The sequence below is a fragment of the Chelonia mydas genome, chromosome 8, assembly GCF_015237465.2.
Source record: "Chelonia mydas isolate rCheMyd1 chromosome 8, rCheMyd1.pri.v2, whole genome shotgun sequence".
Lineage (NCBI taxonomy): Eukaryota > Metazoa > Chordata > Testudines > Cheloniidae > Chelonia > Chelonia mydas.
In genome coordinates this window covers 50,976,526-51,001,383 of record NC_057854.1, presented here as the reverse complement: position 1 = coordinate 51,001,383, position 24,858 = coordinate 50,976,526, and the positions used below count along the sequence as shown (strand labels likewise).

The following is a 24,858-nucleotide window of genomic DNA, read 5'->3' as shown; positions in this document are numbered from 1 at the left end:
TTCAGCAGCTGTATTTTCCCAACCTGCCTCTAGCTGCAGCTGTAAACCCTATGTATTGGCCTGTTCTATTTCCCTATCAAACTGAGAGCAAATTTATTTATGAATTCCCTTCATATTTATTTGAATGTTTTTACTGTCCTGTCTTCCACTATCACTGAAATATTTCAGATATCTACCTCATTAAATGGATTCTTGATCCTTTCTCATCAGGTGTATGTGACAGCCGAAAGCCGCTTCAATACATTAGCAGAACTAGTTCACCATCATTCTACAGTGGCAGATGGACTGGTGACAACCTTGCATTACCCAGCACCCAAATGCAATAAGCCCACAGTCTATGGAGTGTCCCCCATCCATGACAAGTGGGAGATGGAACGAACGGATATCACCATGAAGCACAAACTTGGGGGAGGGCAGTATGGTGAAGTGTACGTTGGTGTCTGGAAGAAATACAATCTCACAGTTGCTGTGAAAACACTAAAGGTGGGTTTTAAGACCACTGTGCACTCACTGTTTCATCAGAAGTGTGTGTTTAGCCAACAGAAGAGTGCAGTGTGCTCTTAGTTCTGGAATGTTTTGCACCTGCTAATGCCAAACACATCTGGAAATTGAGTGGGGAAACTCTAACTCCTATGCTGACTATACAGTAGCCTGCAGGGAAGAAAGGTTAGCTACAACAAACTTTAAGCTCTGTGTGGGCTTAAAAGCAATTAGAATTCCCTGGTCAAGTCTATTCTCCATGGAGACAGAATGTCTAAGGCAGGGCTATTGTAACAACCACCTGGAAGAAGAAAACGGGTTATGGAGGTTTCTCAGAGAACAAGGGGTAAGGAAAACTTCTCCTCCTTCTCCACCCCACTCCTGCCTCTGGAAAACTTCAGAACCCTCTCCCCTCTACACACCCTTCATTTAAGTTCCAACATTGTGTAGTCTGATTCTTTAGTGGTTATTGACTTCCATTAACACTCATTTAAAATGCTAGGGGATTGTAAGGTTCTAGAAGATCCCAGAAGCAGGCACAACAGAAGCAAGGTTATTGAGTTCAGTATCTGGTTGGGAACCCTGATATGAACAATGAAAGCACTCATGCTGAGAGCAAAGCAGAGCTTTCACCACTTGTATTAGCACAGTTAGTAAAGAGACACGAGCTCCAAACCATATACAAAGATAACGTTAACTTTGTAGTACTGTTATCTCTTGTACCATTCCCACACACTTCTTTGGGAATCTGGCAATGAAGGACAAAAAACCTGCTCTGTCCTTGGCATGCCAAGCGAATCCAATGGTCTAGATCAACCAATGATGACCACACACATACCCCCTTACATTGTGGTCTGCCCTGTTATAGGGCTAGAACCTATTATAAATATTCATTTGAGTGCCCAGCCTCCCTTGTCCGTATTTAACTTCCTCACCCTACGGGTGCCTTTTATCCTACAGGGTTGTATACCTGTGATTTTAACTTCTTACCATATACATCAATTTGTTGTCAAGGCAAGTTTGTGGTTAAGCATCTGCAACGATCCACTGTAAAATATCCAGACTTACTATTCGTTCAGTGTTCCTGCAGTTACCTGGTATTGTTATGCACACACCTCCCCCCCCCCCCCAAAAAAAAAAAACAAACAAACAAACACGCTATTCCCAGTTCTGCAAAACTCAGAATAATTGTCAGGCCATTTTTCTATGTCAGAGCTCATAGGCTTCAAAGCCTTATGGTAACATGTCCTGTGTTAAGCGCGTAAGCTAATATTTTAGAGAATACAGGCCTATAGGTTCCTTGTGTTACTGCTAAGTAAAATAAAATGCTAAAGCTAGCTCTGTGGTCTACAACTGTAGTTGTCATCTTTCCAGGTGAGGACACTTTGGCAGGATTCCCTTGTATAACCAATCAAAACTACTCCTTAGTCAGAAGGACTGCTAATAATTGACCTCAGGCTCTCTTTCCCTCCAGAGACTTGAGCTCCCTAGCCTTTTTAGACTTGATGGACTAAGGAGCAAGAAATCACAAATTAAGCTTGAAGCTCCCAAGTGTCAGTGTAGATCAGTCGCTAGGCTGTTAAAGTTGCTTAACCATACTGCAGATGTCCAGTCAGCTGGGCCAGAGGTTATGGAGTCCTTTGATGTTTTTTGTTCAAAGCCTGAGAAGCAACACCTATGTTGGCCAGTCGGGGGTGGGAAAGAAATGGACATGCTTTTTTGCAAACACTAGTGCATTAATGAAACCAGAAATGAGAAACAGATACAAAAGAATTCATCTCCAGTTCCTGTGTTGGAACAGTGCAGTGTTAAAACAGACCTTAAAGTTATTAAGAAGGGTTTGCCTGTTTTCTTTTGTCCCATTTTTCCAGGAAGATACCATGGAAGTGGAGGAGTTCTTGAAAGAAGCTGCTGTGATGAAGGAAATCAAGCACCCAAATCTAGTGCAATTATTAGGTGAGTGAAGGAGTTTGATCTCTCTGTGCTTACTGTCTTAATTTCTGTTGAAACTGAATCTTTGTTTAAAAACAGTGACAGCTGTCATATCACTGACCTGCTTTAGTCTATGCACTATTCTTGCAAAGTTGGGGTCTAGTCTGGGTTTAAGCTAACAGTATGCTCCAAAGTGTTCATTTGTGGCAGTGGCATTCAAACTTGGCCTAATTGAAGGCCATTTTGAGAACTTGCCTGGAGCTATGGGACACCCCAAATTTTAATCCAATACTTAATAGAGAACTATGACTTCAATTGACAGAGTCCAGCAGGCAATGTTGCCTGGATGCTTGGATCAAACTGCATACTCAGATCTGTCACTTCTTTGGAAGGTGCCTCTATTTAGACAGCATTGGTTTATGCTGTTGTACTCTGAGCTGCATTTGACCTAAGGATGATGTTTAGGCCTGCCTGGGTTTATAGTGTCCTCACCTTTGTGGTATGTGTACTCTTGGGGCACTAGACTGAAGTCCCAGTGCTTTAGCCATACACGATATGTTTGACAACATACATTCTGAAGTTTGAGTCTTCTGTTCTGTGTGCTCTCTCTCACTTTAGTGTGTGTGTGTATAACAGTTATCACTTCACTGAGGGAGATGATGTCATATCTAAAAGAAAATATGATAGTGTCTTGTGTGAATGAGACTGTCATTTATAGTCTTTGCCCAGTTACTTATATGAACAGAAAGACATCTATTGATAAAAGCCCCACTGAATAGATTAACTATATCTGTAACTAATAACAATACAAAGCAACCAAATCTCTACTGCTGTGGGAAAGGACTAATATGTATATCACCAAATAAATATTAGTGTGTTGTCCTCTGGGTTCAAATATAACAATTAGATAACTCCCGTGGTGAGGCAAATGAAGAGACAAGTTCATACTGAAGCAACACATGAGTGGAAGAAATATGCAGGCTTTGCAGCTTGGCCATACCCAAGTTCTCTCACTGGAATGTGTATGGTAGGGTGATTACTGCTACATAGTCAGCATAGCTCTTAATTCTGTGGAATAGTGTGGAAAGATTCTCTATAGACATTAGATCCCAAATCTTCGCTAGTGTATAGTCCCATCTGCTGCCGCACCTGGACTGGACTTTGGGAGCCAAGCTGTCAGCTTAGAGTAGGGCAAAAGGAAATAATGCTGGGAATGTGAAGAACTCCAGTAATCTCAATCACTCTGCACCCATTATCAAGTAGACACAGATGATGCCTCTGCCCAGCCCTGTCTGGTAGCTGGAGGAGAGTACAATGTAAAGAGACTTGTGTTCAAGATACACATCAGTGTTTTTGGAGTATCTCTTCTGATACATCATGTGGGAGTATGCTGTTTGTCTGTGTGAGAGAGCCAGACTGATTAGCCGTAAAAGGGAGCTACAAAGGGGGCAAGACCTATTTAAAGAATTGACACTAATATCATGTTTCCCTCTACCACCGATACATGCTTTGCACGCAGCTGCAATAAATGTGCAAGTTGTCAAAGGAATGTGTGTGAATGAGTCCTGATCTACAAGCAGGCTGCATGGTATTGATAGTTTACCAAGCTGTCATACATGGGAGTGTTTCACATATTTAAGTGACATTCTAACTTGTAGACCCACCCAGCTGATTCTTACGTGGTAATGACTGGCTCTAGTGGGAATTCTGATGGGCTCTCATGAGTTTGAGGGTGAGGAAAAAGATCAAATTCTTGGGGTTCAAAACATCTCTTCTTCCACTCTGCGACTGCTCTCCTATGCATATTCCATTGGATTATTAGAACTTTGGTGCTAATTACCCCAGATGTAGAGTGGCACTGAATGTGCACTTTGCCTCATGTATCTCGGTTTGTGCTAGGCCACACTGAAGTTGTTCCTGGAAAATCAAACATTCAACTTTGAGTACAACAAATGGGATAGTAGTACATTACTCTGGCAGAAAATGCTGTAAATGGATTTCAGATCCTTCAAGAGTACTGGTAAGCTAGGGCTGAGAGAATTACTTAAATGTTAACTTTTTGTCTCTTTCATGGTCAGGAGTATGCACCCTGGAGCCACCCTTTTACATTGTGACGGAATATATGCCATATGGGAACCTGCTGGACTATCTACGAGAATGCAACCGGGAGGAGGTGAGCGCTGTCGTTCTGCTCTACATGGCCACTCAGATCTCCTCTGCTATGGAGTACTTGGAGAAGAAGAATTTCATCCACAGGTGGGTGACATGCCACCATGCTGTGTTGCAAACCCACATGGTAGTAAAAGGGAATGGGACGTTGCCCTATCGTTAAGAATGATACTTTTTGCAGTTTTCTTGGGCTTGGAAGTGGGATTTCAAGAGAGGTCACCTACAAGCTCTTTGAAGAAAATGGGGAGCCAGGGTCACCTGTTCAAATCTGTTCTAGTTCAGTAATGAAAGGGTCAGTGTATCCTGAGCTGATTTCATCCCATTCCCAGTGGGCATGTATTCATCATCACAATAGCCATCGTTGTTGGCAGTCTTAATAGAAGCCCAACAAAGAATGAACCGTGGACACTGAATTGTCTTGTCTTATTCCTAGTGGTGGTCCCTTTAGTTGGAAGCTTACATTGTCTTTGCCTGTTCTGTAGAGAGAGACCTTCCTCCTTCGGGCTGATCAGTTTCACACCTCTCAGTTGCTAAATTCACTTAAAAATACTCTATCCTTTTTTAAATGTAGGGGCATAATGACAGCTCAGCAGAAGGGTTAGGCAAAAATACACTTGCTTCCACTCATCCTGGTGTGGATGAGAGCAAATGATTGATACTAGAGGCCCTTTCAGCATCAGTCTCAGGGCTCATCCTTCATGGTAAGAAGTGCATATATATTGCACACTTATTTTTATTTAAATAATAATTTGCTTCTGTGCCCAGGCCTTTGAGTAAGCACCTAGTACTATTACTGTTACCCTGTCCTTTGCCCTCATCCCTATAACCTCCCTATTGTTTGATTACCTCTTTAGTTCATCCCTTCATAAATCATATTGCAAACTCTCTGAGACAGGGTCCATGGCCTGTATTGTGCATTGTGCCTTGCACACTTTTGAGTGCTTGTCCTCGTGCCTGTCACCTTCAGAGCACCTTCCCATGTCTGGGTGCAGTGTTGCAGGGTGTCTTTCAATATAGCACCCCCTGTAGTCATTCTGGTGCCACAACAGTCTGTGATTGTATGGGGCCCAGCCCTCCACGGTTAACAGAAAAGTCCCAAAGAGAACCCCCAAGTCTAGTGGCTTTTGAGCCTGGTCCTCAACCTTAATCTAGGAGCTGTGATATTTGGCCTCTTCTCCTTCTGATTCCCATGCCTTCCCTCTTGTTCTGGGAAAGAGATGGGGAACCTAGGACCACCCTCTTCTCTGGGTTGTGGCCAAGGACAGTTCCTTCAAACCCTCTGACATTTTCCCGGGACTGCTCCCACTTTTTGCCCAGCTTGTCAAAATCTTCTCTCAGGTCTCTGGATTCTCCTGTCACCGCCTGGAATCATAGGACTGAAAGGGACCTTGAGAAGTCTTCTAGTCCAGTCCCATACACTCAAGGCAGGACTAAGGATTATCTAGACTATTCCTGACAGGTGTTTGTCTAACCTTCTCTTAAAAATCTCCAATGATGGAGATTCCACAGCCTCCCTAGGCAATTTATTCCAGTGCTTAACCACCCTGGCAAGAAGTTTTTCCTAATGTCTAATGTAAACCACGCTTGCTACAATTTAAGTCCATTGCTTTTTATTCTATCCTCAGAGGTTAACTAGAACAATTTTTCTTCCTCCTCCTCCTCCTAACAATCTTTTATGTACTTGAAAACTCTTACCATGTCCCCCCTCAGTCTTCTCTTCTCCAAATTAAACAAACCCATTTTTTTCCATCTTCCCTCAGGGGTCATGTTTTCTAGACCTTCAATCATTTTTGTTGCTCTCCTTTGGACTTTCTCCTATTTATCCACATCTTACCTGAAATACAATGTCCAGAACTGGACACAATATTCCAGATGAGGCTTATTCAATACGAAATAGTGGTTCTTCATTACTTCTTCTTTGGCAGCTACAGTGGTATTTCTTGAAGCTGCTCCCTGCTCCTCTCACAGCAGCTAGGTTGTGACAAGTAACTCCTTTATCTCTTGCCTGGAACTAGTTAGTCTTTCCATCCTCCGAGCAGGATTTTCCTCCTCAGCTCTGTCTCCAGAGCTAGGATAATGCCTCAGGTCTCTTTGACTCAGGTTAGTCAGTCCTACCTTCCTTGAAGCAGGATCTCCTTCTCAGCCCTTGCTCTGTAGCTAGGGTTATCTCCTAGCTTTAGGTTAATCACTATTACCCTCCTTCAAGCAGGAGTCGTGTTGTTTCCCCACTCCCCCAGCATTTTCCTTGGAGCAGGGGTTGTGACTTAAATCAGCTGCAAGGCTTTTGCCAATTCCTTTCAGCTGTGTGCCCTTCCTAATTATCCTTCCACTCTGGAGGGTCCAGCAGGCTAGCCTTCTCCCATCAGTGCCTGTCTGCTGGCAGGGAGGAGGCAGCCTTTACATTGTTCCTTCTCCAAACTCCTTCCCAGTTGGATGGGAGAATGGGAAGCCTCGCCCCACCTTCTCTGCAAGGTTTCAAGCCCTTGTAGGTACAGGTCCAGATTTCTTCCACAAGCACACTCATTCCTATGACCCTTAGGTTTCTATATGTATCTGCTGGACCCTCCTGAATCCTTAAAGGGTCAGGTAGTGGAGTGGGCAGCTGGCCACTAAGTGCTACTACTCTTGATGGCAGACTACTCTGTCATAGTGCTGTATGATATAATTAATACATTGCAGACCAACTGTGAAATGTAGAATTCTAATTTTAAAAATAAATTGTGCATGTGGCCCAGAAATTGGTGTGCAAAATAATGTAATGCTCGTACCACACAAGTATTGGGATGAAGAGTTCAGGATGTTCGCACCACAGCATCCCTGTCACTGCATCTCTTCTCGCTCACACAGGGACCTAGCGGCTCGAAACTGCTTGGTAGGAGAAAACCACGTGGTAAAGGTGGCCGACTTCGGCTTAAGTCGATTGATGACTGGAGATACCTACACAGCTCATGCTGGAGCCAAGTTTCCTATCAAGTGGACAGCACCTGAGAGCCTGGCCTATAACACCTTCTCAATTAAATCAGATGTGTGGGGTAAGAAGGAAAGAACTCACAATGGTCTAAGCCCTCTTCTATGCCAGCCCCAGGTAGTAGGCACCTTTCCTTCCTTAGACTGCTGTCAGAGGGATGAGGAGGATGTGTTCTGATACCAGGCTAGGTCACCACATCAAAACTCAGCAATACTTTTTAGCATGCAGATCTCCCCCTCTGCCTTCCCCCATGGGCTGGCTTGAAAATACCTTCAAAGGAGAGGTTGCTTTATGTTACAGTACCAACAGCAGTAGCATTCAGACAGTAGAAGAGAAGGGATAAATTTATAATCATGACCTATTTTTCCTCATTTTGCAGCCTTTGGGGTGCTATTATGGGAAATTGCCACCTACGGGATGTCACCATACCCAGGTATTGACCTCTCACAGGTGTACGATCTGCTGGAGAAGGGATATCGGATGGAACAACCAGAGGGGTGCCCTCCAAAAGTTTATGAACTGATGAGGGCATGTGAGTATTTCCTTTCACTTTCAACTTGGAGGCAAAATAGAGTCTGGGGAGGTGGAGGGAATCTATAATAGTCTTTTGCTTCTAGCTTGCCACTTCAAATCGAGCTGATGGTGATAGTGTTTTTAAAAACATTCACCATCTGATGGGTGTATTTGATCTGTGTAAAATGAGCGTGATGATCTCCAGCCAGTGCCTGAGGGAGCATGTATCCACTTCAGAAAATCACCATTACCACTGGCACTAGATGGCACCTTTGGAAATGTCAGCAGAGGCCAAGGACTGCATAGCCCCTGAAGGCTGAATTATCCTAACCCTGTGAAGGGGTCAGCTCACCTCTTGTTGCCTCCTTGTAGCTGGGCATGGCATTGCAGCATTCTCTCTTCCCTGGGGTCTGCATCCGCTGGCTGCTCCACTTCTCCAGTGGCCTGCCTCTTCCTGTGACTTGGCTCTCCGGGGTAGTCCATAAACAAAAAGCAAGGGGAATTAATATAAACAGAGTTAGCACAAGAGAGAGGGGAACGCTTCCCTCTCAGGGCACATCAGAATCAGGCCCTCCTTTCCCTGAGGGAGGGACCTTCACACAGTTGTTGTCAGGAAAGATCCTGCCTTCCCATGGCCATTTCTGCAGGAGCAGAGAGTTGAAAGTCTGTTCTCTTCCCTGGCCTACCCATAAGTGAGCTGTTCTGCTTCCCTTTTAACTCCTCCTCAAGCCTGTGCATGTCTTGCAGGTGTGGTGGGCCAGGTCTGACTGAGCCCAGATCAGCTTCTTAACCCTTTGTTGTCCAGTGTGAGGTCTGTATACCCCAGCACAGGCCCCACAGCACAGTTAAAAAAAAAAAAAATCGGTGGTTTACTTCTGAAAGCTTATACTGCTGGTGCTATATATACTACTTCTGTGGTTAGATAAGAATTCAGTCTCCAGGACCGAGGGAGCAAACAAGAAAAAACTCAGTTTGAATTTAAAAAAAAAAAAAAAAATGGAAAAGCTGATGTTGGTGACATGGTGCTTGGTTTAAATCCAGTGACATAATTCCTGACCCATCAACACTACATCATTGCTATATCTTGCATATACTGGGACCTGTTCCACAGCCACTGAGTGTATCAGTAGGATATTGTAGTCTGTCAGGTAGTAGGTTAGAGGCTTTTCTACCTTCCTCAGTGAAAATACTGATTGTCCACTATTCCTGCTTCATACACTGAGACCTTCCCTGCTTTCTCATGCTGCAGGCTGGAAGTGGAATCCCCCAGACCGACCATCCTTTGCTGAGACCCATCAAGCCTTTGAAACAATGTTCCATGACTCCAGTATCTCTGAAGGCAAGTACCCTTGCTACTGTATTCGAAATGTTGAGAGTGGAGTTTCACCTCCAAGGCACTGTCTCACTGAGGCAGGCTGATTACAGGCCTACTGGTGCTCACCTTGCTAGAATACTGAGGCCATTTGACTGCATTTGATAGGTTCTTCTCAACATGTGCAAACTTGTGTTCATATTCATTGCAATGGATACACTTCAGAAGTATTTCAGTGCAGGGGAAACTGAAGTAATTCATTCAGGTACAAAGAGGAGAGATTTTTAGAAAGAATAAACTCTTGCTTCCATTGCAGACCTGAGTTTGACTATCATTCAGGGGACAAGGGAGGAAGGTGGGTGGGTGGGTGTAAAATAGGAAGGGTTTATATTTGTGACTCCAGAAATTGCATGACTACAAATATAAATTGTTTTCCCAAAGTAGTGTCTCTGCTTTAATCTCTGAAGTCAGATTCTCCTAGCGTGCCATTGCCAGCAACAAATGATGCAACAACCTCATGGACATAGCTAGAAAATAAATATTAGTGCTAGTCTACACTAGAAGTGCTACAGCAGTACAGCATCGCCAATGCGGCTGCGCCACTGTAGTGCATCTGGTGAAGCTGCTGTACGGTCTATGCCAACGGGAGAGAGCTCTCCCACCCACTTAATTAATCCACCCCAACAAGCAGCAGCAGCAGCGTCAGTGGGAGAAGCTCTCCCGCCAACATAGTGCTGTCCACACGGCCCTTAGGTCGGTGTCCCTTACGTCGCTCAGAGGGGTGGCTTATTCACACCTCTGAGCAAGGTCGGTGTACCTTACGTCACTCGGGGGGGGGGCTTATTCACACCCCTGAGCAACGTAAGTTATACTGACATAACCTGTAGTGTAGAAAAGCCAGTAGTCTGAAACATAGTACACAGTATTAGTCACAAGAGGGGAGTACCTCAGCACCTCCTAACCAGCTTTGAAACAAAATTTAAAGAAAGTTGATCCATCTACTTCCCTACCACAGAAAAAATACTGTCTAAAATTCCCCAGTGATGGTTTAAAATAGGGGCAATCAAACTTTTCCCAGACAAGAGGCAGCCTGGCAAGTTGCCAGGAGCTTTAAGGACCCACCTCACATGTATACATTGGAGAAAATAAAAGCTGTCTTCATATTATTTTAATATGGGGTTGCAGCCTGCAAAGGTGCGGTGTCCTCAACCTTGAGCCTGGCAGCTTCCTCCTAGGTCAAGAGGGAACCCTGCATTGTGGGACCCCACTAGTCTTTGCAGGCTGCTTCTCCCTATTAAAGGTAGAGGTGGTCACTTTTAAGAACTCCAGGGTTAGCATTTGGACCATGAGCAGATCTGTCTTTAACCTGAAAGTTTAGAATGTGAACTTTTTTTTTTTTGGTTGTTGCTGAATTTAAAAATGTAAACGAGTTACCTTGAGACCATCAGGAAATAACGAATCCTCTGCATATTTGGACTAAGTAGAGCAAAATTACGTTCACAGGCTTAATCCGTTGCTCTTCTCACTGGTCCAGTGCCTGTTGTAAAGATGCAGACTCTCGCTCTTTCCTCTGCTGTTCTTTGTTCCAACTGTTCTCCTGGCTTTTCTTACAGAGGTGGCAGAGGAGCTTGGAAGAACAGCCTCCTCCTCATCCATAGTTCCCTACTTGCCCCGGTTACCCATGCTTCCCTCCAAGACTAGGACTCTGAAGAAACAGGCAGAGAACAAGGAGAATATTGAAGGAACACAAGATACTGTGGAGCATTCAGCTTCCAGCTCAGCACCAGGTGTGGGCACAAGGAAAGCATCAATGTGACCAGAACATTGTGGGGCAGATCCTCAGCTGGTGTAAATTGTTATAGCTCTATTAAAGTCAAAGGAACTATGGATAGTTTATACCAGCTGAGCATCTGCCCTGTGTATTTTACCAGGATGTTTTGTAGATTTAATAACTCATCAAATATACTCACCTGGGTATGGTGGTATTATTCAGTTTTTACCCTAAACTTGCTGTGCACTGTCAAGTTAAGGTAGGAAAGGAAAAAGTAATACAGCCATGAGCATGTACAGGGCCTGTAAATCTTGGCTGTGTTACTGTTCCTGGAGTGGTGAAGTGGAATGATCAGATTGTGGGAACGCTTGATTTCTTGGGAAAGCTGAAGGTGCTGAGAAACAGGAGGATTCCAATATGGAGAAAAGCAGCATGGCTCTTTTCTTCAGAAGTATGAAATGGTACAGAACAAGTTTGGGGCTTTTTGTCATGGTATGTGTGCAGAAATTGCTTGTTCTATTGCTAAGCAAATGAAGGGATTTCTTGCACCAATTAAAAGCAGGTCTGATTTGGGCAGGTGCTGTGCAAGCTTTCCCGCCTCATTCTAGGACTCAAAAACAGAGTTCAGTAATTGTTTCATGTTGTGAAGCAGCCTTTGTGGTGAGGACATATGCCCAGGAACTAGCTACAGAATTCCTCTGGCTTATTTCACTTGTGACCTCTGCCTGACTCAAAGCTTGGTGTCATGACATGCTAGGGCATTTAATCAGCTATGCCACGGGGACTGGCAGTAGTCTGTTTTAATTTGGTAAATTCAACTTTTTTTCCTTTTAATTTCACTTTTATTGCTGTATGAAAGAAAAATCTCTTGCTGTGTTTTGTCAGTTTTATATGTGAAGTCCTGTATCAAACAGTAAAATACCAAAACATTTTAAGCAGTTAAGGAAGGAAGAGAGAATAGGGACAGGGAAAGGAAAAGAAATAGCAAGAAAGTAGAAGACAAGAGCAGATGCATCAATTTTCTCCTAGATATTCTGTTAAGTGAATTTCTCGACTTATTTTTGTGTGTTAAATCATTTGCTAAAGAACACCAGATGTGCACAAAATTATATTTTTTTCAGAAGAGAGCACTGCAGATTTGGAACATGTAAATGTTCCAGGCCTGTTCAACCAACTTGCAGGGTGAGTTAGAGTTTTCATCAATTCTTTATTCACATCTGTTTCTTCTCTCTAGGGTTTATCAGAAGCACACAGCCAACAAGTGGATCTCCAGCACTGCCTCGCAAGCAAAGGGATAAGTCCCCCAGCGGCCTCTTGGAAGATGCCAAAGAGACCACTTTCACCAGGGACAGAAAAGGTGGCTTTTTCAGCTCCTTTATGAAGAAGAGGAATGCCCCCACACCTCCAAAGCGTAGCAGTTCCTTCCGTGAAATGGAGAATCAGCCCCACAAGAAATATGAGCTCACGGGTAACTTTTCATCTGTTGCTTCCTTGCAGCATGTTGATGGATTTTCTTTTACTCCCACCCAGCAGGATGCAAGCCTGGGCCCAGCCAAGTGCTACAGTGGGGGCTTTGCACAGAGGAACTTCTACAGTGATGACAGTGGTGGTACCAACAGTGGTGGGAGTGCAAGTACTGGTGGTGGGTGGTCAGGCATCACAGGTTTCTTTACACCACGGCTGATTAAAAAGACACTGGGTTTACGAGCAGGGAAACCTACCGGTGGCGAAGAAGCTTCAAAGCCTTTTCCAAGGTCAAACTCTACATCTTCCATGTCTTCGGGGCCTCCAGAGCAGGATAGGATGGCAATGACTCTTCCTAGAAATTGCCAGAGGTCAAAAATCCAGCTGGAAAGGACAGTGTCCACCTCCTCTCAGCCAGAGGAGAGCATAGGTAGATCCACTGACCTGCTTCCCAAAAGGCTTGAAGAAGGCCCTGCTCTGACCAGAGAGAGACCGAAAGCCAAACTCTTGCCAAGAGGTGCCACCGCTCTTCCAGTCAGAACCTCTTCAGGGGATTCAGCTGTTGCAGAGAAGTACTGTCCAGGTCTGGCAACAACAACCCCTAAAAGCAAAGAAAAAAACAGTGGTACACGGCAAGGGGCCCTAGAAGATGGAGAGAGACCAGGATGGTCTTCTCCAGCAAAGGCTGCAGCAATACTTCCAACCACTCATAACCACAAAGTGCCAGTCCTAATCTCACCCACTCTAAAACATACTCCAGCAGACGTGCAGCTTATTGGCACAGACTCTCAGGGTAATAAATTTAAGCTCTTATCTGAGCATCAGGTCACATCTTCCAGCGACAGGGACCGGCCCAGACGGGTAAAACCAAAGTGTGCCCCACCTCCACCGCCAGTGATGAGGCTCCTGCAGCAGCCGCCCGCTTGCTCAGACACAGCAGAAGAGTTGAGCAACACCACAGCAGCACATCATGGACTGGAAACAAGTGAAGGTGGTAAAAAGGCAGTGGTGGCACATGGTGGTGGAAAAGCTGGGAGGCCCATGATGCCTCCCCCTCAAGTGCCTCTGTCATCATCTTCCACCTCACCAGCGAAAATGGCCAATGGCACAGCAGGTGCTAAAGTGGCATTAAGAAAGACCAAACAGGCAGCTGAGAAAATCTCAGCGGACAAAATCAGCAAAGAGGCGCTGCTGGAGTGTGCAGACCTCCTCTCGAGTGCCATTGCTGAGCCAATGCCAAACAGCCAGCTGGTGGATACAGGGCACCAGCTGTTGGATTACTGCTCAGGCTATGTGGATTGCATCCCACAAACACGCAACAAATTTGCCTTCCGGGAAGCCGTGAGCAAACTGGAACTCAGCCTGCAGGAACTGCAGGTGTCCTCAACAGCTGCTAGTGTGCCCGGAGCAAACCCCGTCCTTAATAACTTATTGTCATGTGTCCAAGAAATCAGTGATGTGGTTCAAAGGTAGCTACTGTCAGTCTGGGTAAAGGAAAAATTACACATGGGGGGGAAACTCTGTTCCTGTATTGATGCTTTCAGAAGGAAAGACTGATACTTGAGTGAGTTTTTGTGAAGTACCTCAGATCACTGAGTTCTCACGTTTACAGTTTCATCTCAAAAATAGGGGGAGGGAGGAAGGAGACACTGGAGGAAGGGGTGTGTGTGAGAGATTGAAGCTGAAAGGGCAGAATGTCAAGAATTTTCCCTAATCAGCAAATCTGATCTACTTGTGTCCGCAAGTGAGAGAAGTTCCTTGCTCCTGCCTGTAAGAGGCAGGAGAATCGATGGTGGGTTCTTGTTTTGGTAGGGGTGGTTTCCACGTGCTGTCCAGAGTCCTGGAGTGACTGCATGGCCAGTTGGCTATACAGATCTCCCCTTTCTGCACTAATGCATATTTTGGCCTCCAGAGATCACAAGGGAAAAGCAGTACGGCATGGTTGGTACCTAATGCTGAGAATTCTGAGCCTGAGTGGTCCCAAAGGTGGGGGGAGGGGGGAGTCTGTGTGGGGAAAGAGATGTACGCACTGACGGTGTTCAGAGCTGCTGGAAGTGGATGCACTAGCCCAGGTGGCATACTTCCACAGTACTGTTGCTGCTGTAGTAAGAACTGCAAAATGAGTTAATATATTAAACTAACCCCTTTCCCTCCCACCCACTTCATGCCATTACACATTTATATTTGAAGCATCAGGCATGCTGGGCAGATTTGCCACTGATTACCTGCCCCGCCCACCCCCATCCCCACCCCCCAAAACACAAACACACAATCTTCACTTTGGTTGACTCTAACCATTTCTGGTAGTCTAGCATGGGTGCTACCTGACAGTTGGTCACTTGTGAGTAGTTTGAGGCTGTTGCACAACTTACGAGTGTCTGTTGATAAACTGTAGATTGTTTTTAACTTTGGTACAATGTTGGTTCCTTCTTCTGTGTGGTCACCTGGAGATGCACAGTGGGCAAGGCACTTCCTCCTGTCAATGCAGAATTTCACTGCTCTCTACATTCCTTTGTAGCATTGAAAGTGCTGACACTAGTACAGCCATCTTGGGAACCAGCAATATAGCCTTACTGGTCCCACTGTAACAGCCTTCTCAGCATGTCTGACCCCCAGCATAGCATTAGCTTTCCACAGCAGTGGCTCCACAAGCCCTTGCCTTTCCAAGCCACGCGGCTGAATATATATGTAAGCTATGCCAGATGGTCTCCTTTTTAAAAAATGCTAGATATCTGACAGCATTTTGTGCTGTGGAACAGACAGTTCTTCCTACTATAGCACAGCAGGATGTGATGATGACACAACTGCTTTGTTTTATAGAGCACCAGTGTTTGTGTTGATATTCATCAGTTCTATAGTGGATTAAAAAGCTGCTGTCTCTAATGGGGGTTACAACGTGACTGGGATCAGTAATTGCCATGGGCCATATCCTGAGCTTCTTACTGTTTTATCCAGCCTCCCATTTAAGCCCTTGGGAGCTTGCCTGAGTAAGAGCTTCAAAATTGGGTCCAGTGTGTGTGTGTGGAAAAAGGCCTTGCCTGCTATTTGTGCTGTCACTTAAAAGGAGACCATGTGTGACCAAAGCACTACTGCAGGATGTCTCCAGTGCACTATCCCCTGTCTCTCTCTAGGGTTATGACTGCTCTGGCAAGTGGTGGGTTTCACTTTTTCACTAGTGCAAGTGACAGGCTGGTAATCACCACTTTGTTTTAAATGTACAATACACCACTTCCAGAGTCTGCCACAAATGGAGAAGAGTGACTAGAGCATGCTGAGAAACCTCCTCCTTTATTGTGTGTGCACGCAGCACGCTTTCCAGTACCTAATGCAGGTGGATTTTTGCATGGATGGTCAGTGGAGCTGGAGGACAGAAAAAGATCTTTAGCCTATTCCATACTGGTAGCAAATTATAGATGACTGAACACCCGATTTATTTCAAATTACATGTCTATACCAAAGGGTCACTCTTCCAACGTGTGTGTTGTGCACAGGGGATAAAGATTGGGATCAGCTCAGCACACAGTTTGTATCAGTAGTGAATTCATTGAGGACAATATTGGATTAAACTAAAAACACCTTAATCACCAATCACACTACCAGTGTTGTCAATTGTTTTGTTTAATAATTGTTATTGTAATATATTTTTGATTGTTTTTCTAATTTAATTCTCACTCTATTGTCTGACTGTGAACTGCAAACAGTGTTAAACTTGATGTAAATAAGGTTTTGCCTGTCGTTCCACAAGTTTTGCCAATTTGCATTTTGTTTTAAATAAAAGTTGCAATATTTTATTGGCAAATAAACTTGAATACCTGGTGCTTTTATTGGAGTGCTTTTATTCAACTGGCCTGGTTCTAAGGTTCTAAGTTGCATCCGAGAGTGCTGAAGGAATTGGCGGCTGTGATTGCAGAGCCCTTGGCCATTATCTTTGAAAACTCGTGGCGAACGGGGGAAATCCCGGATGACTGGAAAAAGGCTAATGTAGTGCCAATCTTTAAAAAAGGGAAGAAGGAGGATCCTGGGAACTACAGGCCAGTCAGCCTCACCTCAGTCCCTGGAAAAATCATGGAGCAGGTCCTCAAAGAATCAATCCTGAAGCACTTACATGAGAGGAAAGTGATCAGGAACAGTCAGCATGGATTCACCAAGGGAAGGTCATGCCTGACTAATCTAATCGCCTTTTATGATGAGATTACTGGTTCTGTGGATGAAGGGAAAGCAGTGGATGTATTGTTTCTTGACTTTAGCAAAGCTTCTGACACGGTCTACCACAGTATTCTTGTCAGCAAGTTAAGGAAGTATGGGCTGGATGAATGCACTATAAGGTGGGTAGAAAGCTGGCTAGATTGTCGGGCTCAACGGGTAGTGATCAATGGCTCCATGTCTAGTTGGCAGCTGGTGTCAAGTGGAGTGCCACAGGGGTCGGTCCTGGGGCCGGTTTTGTTCAATATCTTCATAAATGATCTGGAGGATGGTGTGGATTGCACTCTGAGCAAATTTGCGGATGATACTAAACTGGGAGGAGTGGTAGATACGCTGGAGGGGAGGGATAGGATACAGAAGGACCTAGACAAATTGGAGGATTGGGCCAAAAGAAATCTGATGAGGTTCAATAAGGATAAGTGCAGGGTCCTGCACTTAGGATGGAAGAATCCAATGCACCGCTACAGACTAGGGACCGAATGGCTAGGCAGCAGTTCTGCGGAAAAGGACCTAGGGGTGACAGTGGACGAGAAGCTGGATATGAGTCAGCAGTGTGCCCTTGTTGCCAAGAAGGCCAATGGCATTTTGGGATGTATAAGTAGGGGCATAGCGAGCAGATCGAGGGACGTGATCGTTCCCCTCTATTCGACACTGGTGAGGCCTCATCTGGAGTACTGTGTCCAGTTTTGGGCCCCACACTACAAGAAGGATGTGGATAAATTGGAGAGAGTCCAGCGAAGGGCAACAAAAATGATTAGGGGTCTAGAGCACATGACTTATGAGGAGAGGCTGAGGGAGCTGGGATTGTTTAGTCTGCAGAAGAGAAGAATGAGGGGGGATTTGATAGCTGCTTTCAACTACCTGAAAGGGGGTTCCAAAGAGGATGGCTCTAGACTGTTCTCAATGGTAGCAGATGACAGAACGAGGAGTAATGGTCTCAAGTTGCAATGGGGGAGGTTTAGATTGGATATTAGGAAAAACTTTTTCACTAAGAGGGTGGTGAAACACTGGAATGCGTTACCTAGGGAGGTGGTAGAATCTCCTTCCTTAGAGGTTTTTAAGGTCAGGCTTGACAAAGCCCTGGCTGGGATGATTTAACTGGGAATTGGTCCTGCTTTGAGCAGGGGGTTGGACTAGATGACCTTCTAGGGTCCCTTCCAACCCTGATATTCTATGATTCTATGATAAGCTAAAATCTCTGCAAACATGTAAAAAATAGAAACATTTAACTGAGCAGGTCTGCAAAGAACCCCAATATTTTATTAATCCCACTGAAATGGGATTGTTCCAGCCAGACTGCAGGGTTGCTGTGTAATTAGGCACAAACCACCACAGTACCTGGAAGTGAGTGAGTTGCATAATCACATGTGCTTATTTCTCTACAATATGCAAATTCCTTTCAGCCAATCTGAGTGCAAGGATTTGTGTCACCGTTTTTTCCAACTTTTCTGTAACTGAAGTGCTCTCCGGTACTAGTTACTAAAACCTTCCCTCCCCCCCATCTGCTTTTAGCAAGAGGGAGCATCTCAGCTTTTGCCATACTACAGCTGAATCTAAACCACTTATGTTTTCCCCTTTCATGTGAATTTAACCTAGATGAGAAAAACAGGAAGCTTTGATGAAGAGGAGCTGGCTTTCTTTTGGTCTTAATTCATGACCAACTAATGATTTGATGCTTTTATGGGGTTATTCTTTTGGGTGGTAATTCTTGAAGTCTTAGGTACGCTGAAGTGAAATCAAGTAGGGAGATGTATGTGGTCAAGTAGAGTTTGTGCAAGTACTCTTGTACCCATTTTACAGAAGAAAAAACTGCTGTGACTAACTCTTCCTCTGATACCTGACCACTAAGACACTGGAGGATGATTAGCAGCATTGACCCTTCTATTTCACAGGCCAAAGAGGGGCAGGATTGAAACTTAACTTCTAAAGCCTTAGTTTATAGTTAATTACAAAAGTGTATTGGTGAGGTGTAGCTGGGAAGGATGAGAGAGAGCGCTATACTGTTTTGACACAGTAACAACCTGAGCAGACCAACTTTCACCATATTTTCCCTTTCTGCTCCAACAGGCTCAATAAATATATATATTACTCACCCAAAAGAAAAACAGTAAGGAACCACGTGGCCCATTTAGCTTCATAGCCATGCATGGTCACTTACCAGTAACTAGAAGCCAGTGTGCCAGGTAGGAATACTAGCTGAAAATCCACTTCAATGGCAATTACACAAACTTTTACAGACTTTTTCCAAAATGAGTGCATAGGCTGACTAACTATTGGTACAGTTTAAAGCATGGCACTTCCAGCTTCCCAGGAGGGAGCCGTGGCAGGGATTTGGGGAAGGGTGAAGTGGGGGCAGCACGGTGTCAGTGATGTGGCCCTCCTGGTAATTTGAGTTTGACATCCCTGGTTTAAATAGATCAAAGAGCCACATGTACAATGTCCAGGCAACTGTCCTCAGGGTGTGCTGTTCCACTTCCTCTTCACTTTTTTGACCTACAGCCCATAGAGTAAGTGATTGATATTGACATTTTAGGGCTGACTTTATTTTTTTTTTAAATCATTTGGCAGGTACCCTGACAGCAAACAGTCCCTCTTGTAGTAATACTATCTCTGGCCAAAAGCCAGAATGTGTAACAGTAATCAAATGGCAGAGTTCTTCTTCACAGCCAGTACTCTCCAACCTCTGCTGAAGACAAGGACAGTCTGCCACCCTGTTCTCTGGTCCTCTTGATTTATCAGTGCAGTCAAGAGGCTGCAATTGGGAGCTCCCTAAAATGAATGCTGAGGAAGCTGGGCATGAGGAGTGTGCACAGCAAGAGCTGCCTCAGTGAGGGGGAGATGCTGGCTCCTATCACCAAATGCTATCCATGACAGAATTTCTGGGCTGTACTGGAGACATATTCATAGACTCTCCCTCAGCCTTAGAATTACAGACACACTGGTACCTTGCTGTCTAGTAGGGGACAGGGGGAGGATTGGCATGTTCTGAAGAGATGTTCACTTTAGACATAAAAAAAAGGTTTTTTAATCTTTATATTAAACAAATTGTCAAGAACCATTTTTCCATACAAGACTCCAAATGAGAGAATGTCACCAAAGAGCAAGGTCAGGGTTATACATCTGGAATGCCCACAGCAGGTGGAGGCTGTAGATGTGAATCTTAGTCCTAGTCTCCATTCAAGCTGTGTGTATCATCATCTGTGCAGGCTCCTGGGCATCCTCTCCGATAGCTGGTTAACCACAGATGGCTTGGTAAGAAGGTTCCTGGGACACACATTCTCACCCTGCTCCATAGCCAAGTTTAGGTTTTTCTCCACCACTGTCTTACTAACAGCTAGTGCACTGATTTAACTTTGCAGGTGCTGGAAATGATGCATGGGGCAGAGGCCCAGAGGAGAGGAAGCAAGGAAGTGACTTCTGTGACCTCTTCAGACTTTCCAACTGAAGGTACTAAGCAATCCCAAGACCCCCCACACCACAATAAACCAAGGTCCCAGACCAACTCTGCTTGTGTGAAGTAGACCACTATTTGCCAGCCAGAATTCTTCATTTACCAACAGCTAATCATTTCTTGTGCTCTAAGCTAACTGCTAAGAGATGGGCCTTTGAGTGGGCAAGAAAGGTACAGCCAGCCCAGCCTTCTACCAGCTCAAGGCTACACAGGTGCCATACAAGTATGACAACAAGAGCAACCCTTGGAGGCCTCTCTCAAGTTTTGAGGGACTTCAAAAGTTCCCATCACTGTGCAAGTGGGTAAATTTTCAAACTGCTCATGTGATGGGAGCAGGTCTCTCCGTGCAGCAAGCAGCCATGCTGGTCACTGGTACAGTTCCCCCTCACATTCAGGGTAGGAAATAGTTGATGCGGTGAGACACGGATTTACAACCTTGTGCAGAGAAAAGCTTCTCCTCTTTGGGGAGAAATACCATCATCCTGACCACCTCGTCCAGCACCTCCTCAGTGTATGGAAGGCTGCGGGCCAGAAAAGCATCCCGAACACACAGCTTCACATGGTGATTCTCCAGGGGCAGGAATGGCACAAAGAAGTCAATGAGGTTCTCTTCAAGGAGGTGGCTGTGGGCAAAGCCACCATCTGCAATGAAAACCAGAGCAACACGGGCACTCAACGCATAGCTTCTAACAGAACCATGTGTGTCTTCCATGCTCCTAGATCTCCATCAATCTCAGCCAGCACAAATGTTAAAAGAACAGTGCAGTTTGCCTGGAGAAGCCGGTTCAACACTGAAAATATTGTCTGAGAAGGGGCCTTGGCTAATCATTTGTCTGGTTCTTCTGCCCTGGAGTTAAGGCGTCTCTTTCTAAACAAAAGGTCCTTCGGTCCTGAAAAAGGGAGTCTCAGACACTACTCACCCAACCATGCAACAGCAAGTGGGGGGGAAGAGATGCACCTTAGCACATGCAGAAGCAGCTTGGGGAAGGGGGTGGGTTGGGGAGGTTCTTGGTTTCAATTACACACACAGAAATCATGAAACACTCCCCGGGTAGGAAGCCACATTCACTCTTTTGCATGAGAAACTATGTGGCTCCACAGTCCATGTGCCACTCCTGGTCCTGTTGCTGTATGATGACGTCAGAGTTGCATGCCACTACAGAGACCCAAAGGGAAAAGTCTGCCAGAAGGAGTGCTGGAGGGGTCTGGTACTGCCCCCACATGTCCTGGTCTCAAGACAGGGCCTCTCTTCACTCTGAGCAGTGGGGTCTGGGTGCTGAGCAGAGCCATCTCCAGCACCATGTCCTGAGTAGGGTGTCTATAGTCACCGTGAGTAATGAAGTGCCCACGCAATCGTGAGGCTCCATCTGCCCCATATCTCATCCCGTTTTTCAGGAAATCTGACAGATATTTATAGATTGCACACATGACACATACTTTTATCTCTGGGAACATGTCTGAAACCATCTAGTGATACCACCAACAGTAGTCAATGATGTTTTAGGGAAGTGGTCAGCACACCCACTCTTAAGACCAGCTAGCCAACAGGGCACTATTTACCAGGGATTTGAGAGTGAAAGGGGAAGAGGATCCTGCGGGCATCTTGTTGGGATATGCCAGCATAGCATGGGCTAAGGCTGAGCTGCGGAGACACTGGTTAAAAGGGAGTGGAGTAGAAGTACCATATAAGTGATAATAGGGGCTGTAGCTCAGATAGAGGCTAGGGCACTGGTCTCTCGCAAGATATCTAGGTTCAAACCCCAGCTTTGCCACCGTGACTGTGAAGCAAGTCACTGACCTACCTCCCCAGGGATGTAGTGAGGATAGATTTTTGGGGGGTGGGTGTTCAGTAATCTTTGAGGGACATGAAAGAGCCAATCAAAACAATGAGTCCCCTGGGTGGAGCTGGCAGGGAGCAGAAAGACATGGGAAGGGGCAGCGGACTGCAGAACTCCAGTGTAGACTTGTATCGATTAGCTCAGTTACCTGTGGACTCAAGCAGCTCCATGCGCAGGTGCTGCTCCAAGTATTCCATGGTGATCTCCTCCCTGGCCCGTCCAGCTCGCCAGAAGTCCAGGGTCACCTGGTTGATGATGTTCCCACCAATGTTACTGGGAAGGAAATGAAAGTTAAATGCTTTATCTGGAATAATCCTAATGTTTATTCCTCACAAAATCATACATCACAAACCACTAACAGCACTCAAGTCCAGGCCTCGGGGACGTTGGTAGCATAAGGATTCATGTAGCCCCACGCCAAAGCTCTGCCTTTCCACTGGCCCTAAAGAGGGATTTGCTTTCTCTCCCCTCTGCAAAGAGAGCTGAACACTTTTTCACCAGATCAGCTGCTTGCATTCCCCAGCCCTGATTCTTAGGGGTAGGCCCCACCCTCCCAGACTATTACACACACTGAACCAAGAGTACAGAACATATTGACTACAGCCCCTTTATCTCTGAGCCCCTTCTGCAGAGAAGCCCGCAGTTGCAGACAAGTTAGCAAAGGGCAGGGAAACTGGCATGAGTCCCACTAGAAGCAATGGTCCAGGCAGCACTTCTTCTTCCACACAAAGTGGAGCCGGAAGATCGTGAAGGTGGCAGAGAACCCACACTGGGGTCCTTGCCTGACTGACTAGTGCTTTGTAAGGGGAAGGGCAGCTGGAACTCACACATTGGGGCCACTTTTTAAAATGCTTGTTTCTCTAAGCGCACATGTGCATTGAAAGGGGGGAGGCGGGCACTGAAGCTTCCAAACCTCAGACAAAATTATCCCAGCCAGAATGGCCTGGAAACAGCATCGGCCCTGGTGAGGGAGTTGCACCAGCTAGAGTGGTGTCAGCCCCCTCTCCCCACCTTAAGGTGTGTGTGTGGGTGTGTGTGTGGGAGGGGGATGGAGGGGTGTGATGGTCACTTGGCAGAGAGCCCAGGACAAAAGCTGCTTGGGCCCCTCCCAAGCACTTAGCCTGTACAAAGGGGTTAGGAATTGGGGAGGAAGACAGAAAAGAGTAGGACTGGTGGACACACTGAAACTCCCCGCTCCCTTCTCCAGGGGGTTCTTGAGCCATCTCTGATGATGGAGGGGACAAACTCGTAGTCAGGATGGGAGTGGGGGGAAGGATGAGACTAAAAGTCTTCCTCCCCCATCCCATTGCCCAGCTGTTAGTTCTGAACAACCTACTCCTGCTACCCCAGATCCCCTTCAAATTTTAGTTAGCTCCGTCCTGGAAGCTGCAGCTCCCACCTTTCCACTGGAGTCAACAGGAAAGAAACCCCTTCGGCTTCACAGAGACACAGCCATCCCCATAAGGGGAGGACCCAGTGTGGCAAAGGTTCCAATGACATCTCCAAGAGCAGTCTGGTTTCTAAATGACAGACGTGCAAAGCCAGTGTTTCTGCATGCACAGCCCAGAGGAGAGCCTGCCTTTCCAGATGGCAGCGTCACAGAGGGGCCCTGCTGCCCCCCTTCCCACAGCACTTGGGATCACATGTTGTTCAAGGTTCCCCTCAGCGTGGCAGGGAGAGTGGCCAACAGTACATGACCACAAGGGCAGGGTAGCCCCTCCATCCTTGGGCTCAGTTCCAGTTTCCTCTCTGCAAACAGACTGATCAAGGGTTCGGAGGCCTACTCATGGGGAGGGGGGAGAGTTCTGAAAATGCCAGGCCAGGTCATGAGCAGATAAACCCAGCTGGAATCAGGTGGAGAGAAAAGCCCAGGCCTATAAACATCAGAATCAAGTAGAGGTCATGGGACCTGCCGTACCACAGCAGACTAATGGCCTAGTTTAGTATATCCAGCCTCCATCAGTGGCCAGCAGCAGATGCTCAAGTGGAAGGTAAACATCTCTCATCACTTCTCTATTAACTGTGCAATGCTTGCCCAGATTTCTGGGCTACACCATCTGAGTGGGGCACCAGTTTGATTCCTAAGATATAGCTCACTGGCACGGTGCTACTAATACAGTGCCGGATCCAGGGTTCAACTACTGGGGGTTGTAGACATTCAGCCTCACAGTCAGCAGCACATGCCGTCTAAGGAGTTACACTGATGGTCTCCGGAGAGACAGTTACATTCAGTCATCATAAGTCATGGGTGAGCAACTGTAGTGAGGGGGCTTTGAGGTCATCACACAAGGAGAATCCAGAGAACTACTTTCCCTTCAATTCCTGTGCCTTCCAAGGGCAGCTCCGTCCCACACCTAAATCTCCCAGATCACGGAACTTCAATATGGGTCATCAAGAACCTTGGAGAAAGCAGATCCTTCCCTGCAAGCCAGCCCCTTCTCCCTAAGGTCCTTGGTTGTCACCTGAGGAAGAGGAAAATGGATCTCCTGTAATCCACCTCATTGATGCTGTCATAGTGATCCACATAGGGTTTGATGGCATCCAGCAGGCCAGAGTGAAGCTTCTCTGTCTCATCGAAGATGAACAATGACTGCTTGCAGAGCTGCACTGTCTCGCTTATCTGCTTCTTCAGCTGAACCTGCATGGCAGTAGGAAGAGAGTGTGAACTGGCAAGTAGAGAAGCCTGTGTGTAGATCACCTGGTGTTCACCATAGCACTACTGCATCCTTCACACAGACACAGCTATCAAGGAAGACT

The 24,858-nt window shown here is 45.9% G+C and overlaps 2 protein-coding genes across 8 annotated transcripts in view; one reads left to right on the top strand and one right to left on the bottom strand.

Annotated features, from left to right (window-relative positions):
• The window catches only part of ABL2 (ABL proto-oncogene 2, non-receptor tyrosine kinase), a 70,138-nt gene extending 53,726 nt beyond the window's left edge, over window positions 1–16,412 (top strand). For all 3 annotated transcript variants that reach the window (XM_037907178.2, XM_037907179.2, XM_007061159.4), the window contains exons 4-11: window positions 211–483; window positions 2,352–2,436; window positions 4,491–4,668; window positions 7,429–7,613; window positions 7,929–8,081; window positions 9,312–9,401; window positions 10,988–11,161; window positions 12,380–16,412. In XM_037907178.2, the coding sequence (XP_037763106.1) occupies window positions 211–483; window positions 2,352–2,436; window positions 4,491–4,668; window positions 7,429–7,613; window positions 7,929–8,081; window positions 9,312–9,401; window positions 10,988–11,161; window positions 12,380–14,082 (2,841 nt within the window). In that variant the 3' untranslated portion in view covers window positions 14,083–16,412. The remainder of the gene's footprint in view (window positions 1–210; window positions 484–2,351; window positions 2,437–4,490; window positions 4,669–7,428; window positions 7,614–7,928; window positions 8,082–9,311; window positions 9,402–10,987; window positions 11,162–12,379) is intronic.
• Window positions 1–24,858, bottom strand: part of TOR3A (torsin family 3 member A) — a 35,335-nt gene that overhangs the window by 7,255 nt on the left and 3,222 nt on the right. For 2 of the 5 annotated variants that reach the window (XM_027823582.3, XM_043521583.1), the window contains exons 4-6: window positions 24,564–24,739; window positions 22,250–22,374; window positions 19,823–20,905 (exon numbers count right to left, since the gene is read on the bottom strand). In XM_027823582.3, the coding sequence (XP_027679383.2) occupies window positions 20,655–20,905; window positions 22,250–22,374; window positions 24,564–24,739 (552 nt within the window). In that variant the 3' untranslated portion in view covers window positions 19,823–20,654. The other 3 variants (XR_006283504.1, XM_043521581.1, XM_043521582.1) reach the window with 3 other exon arrangements.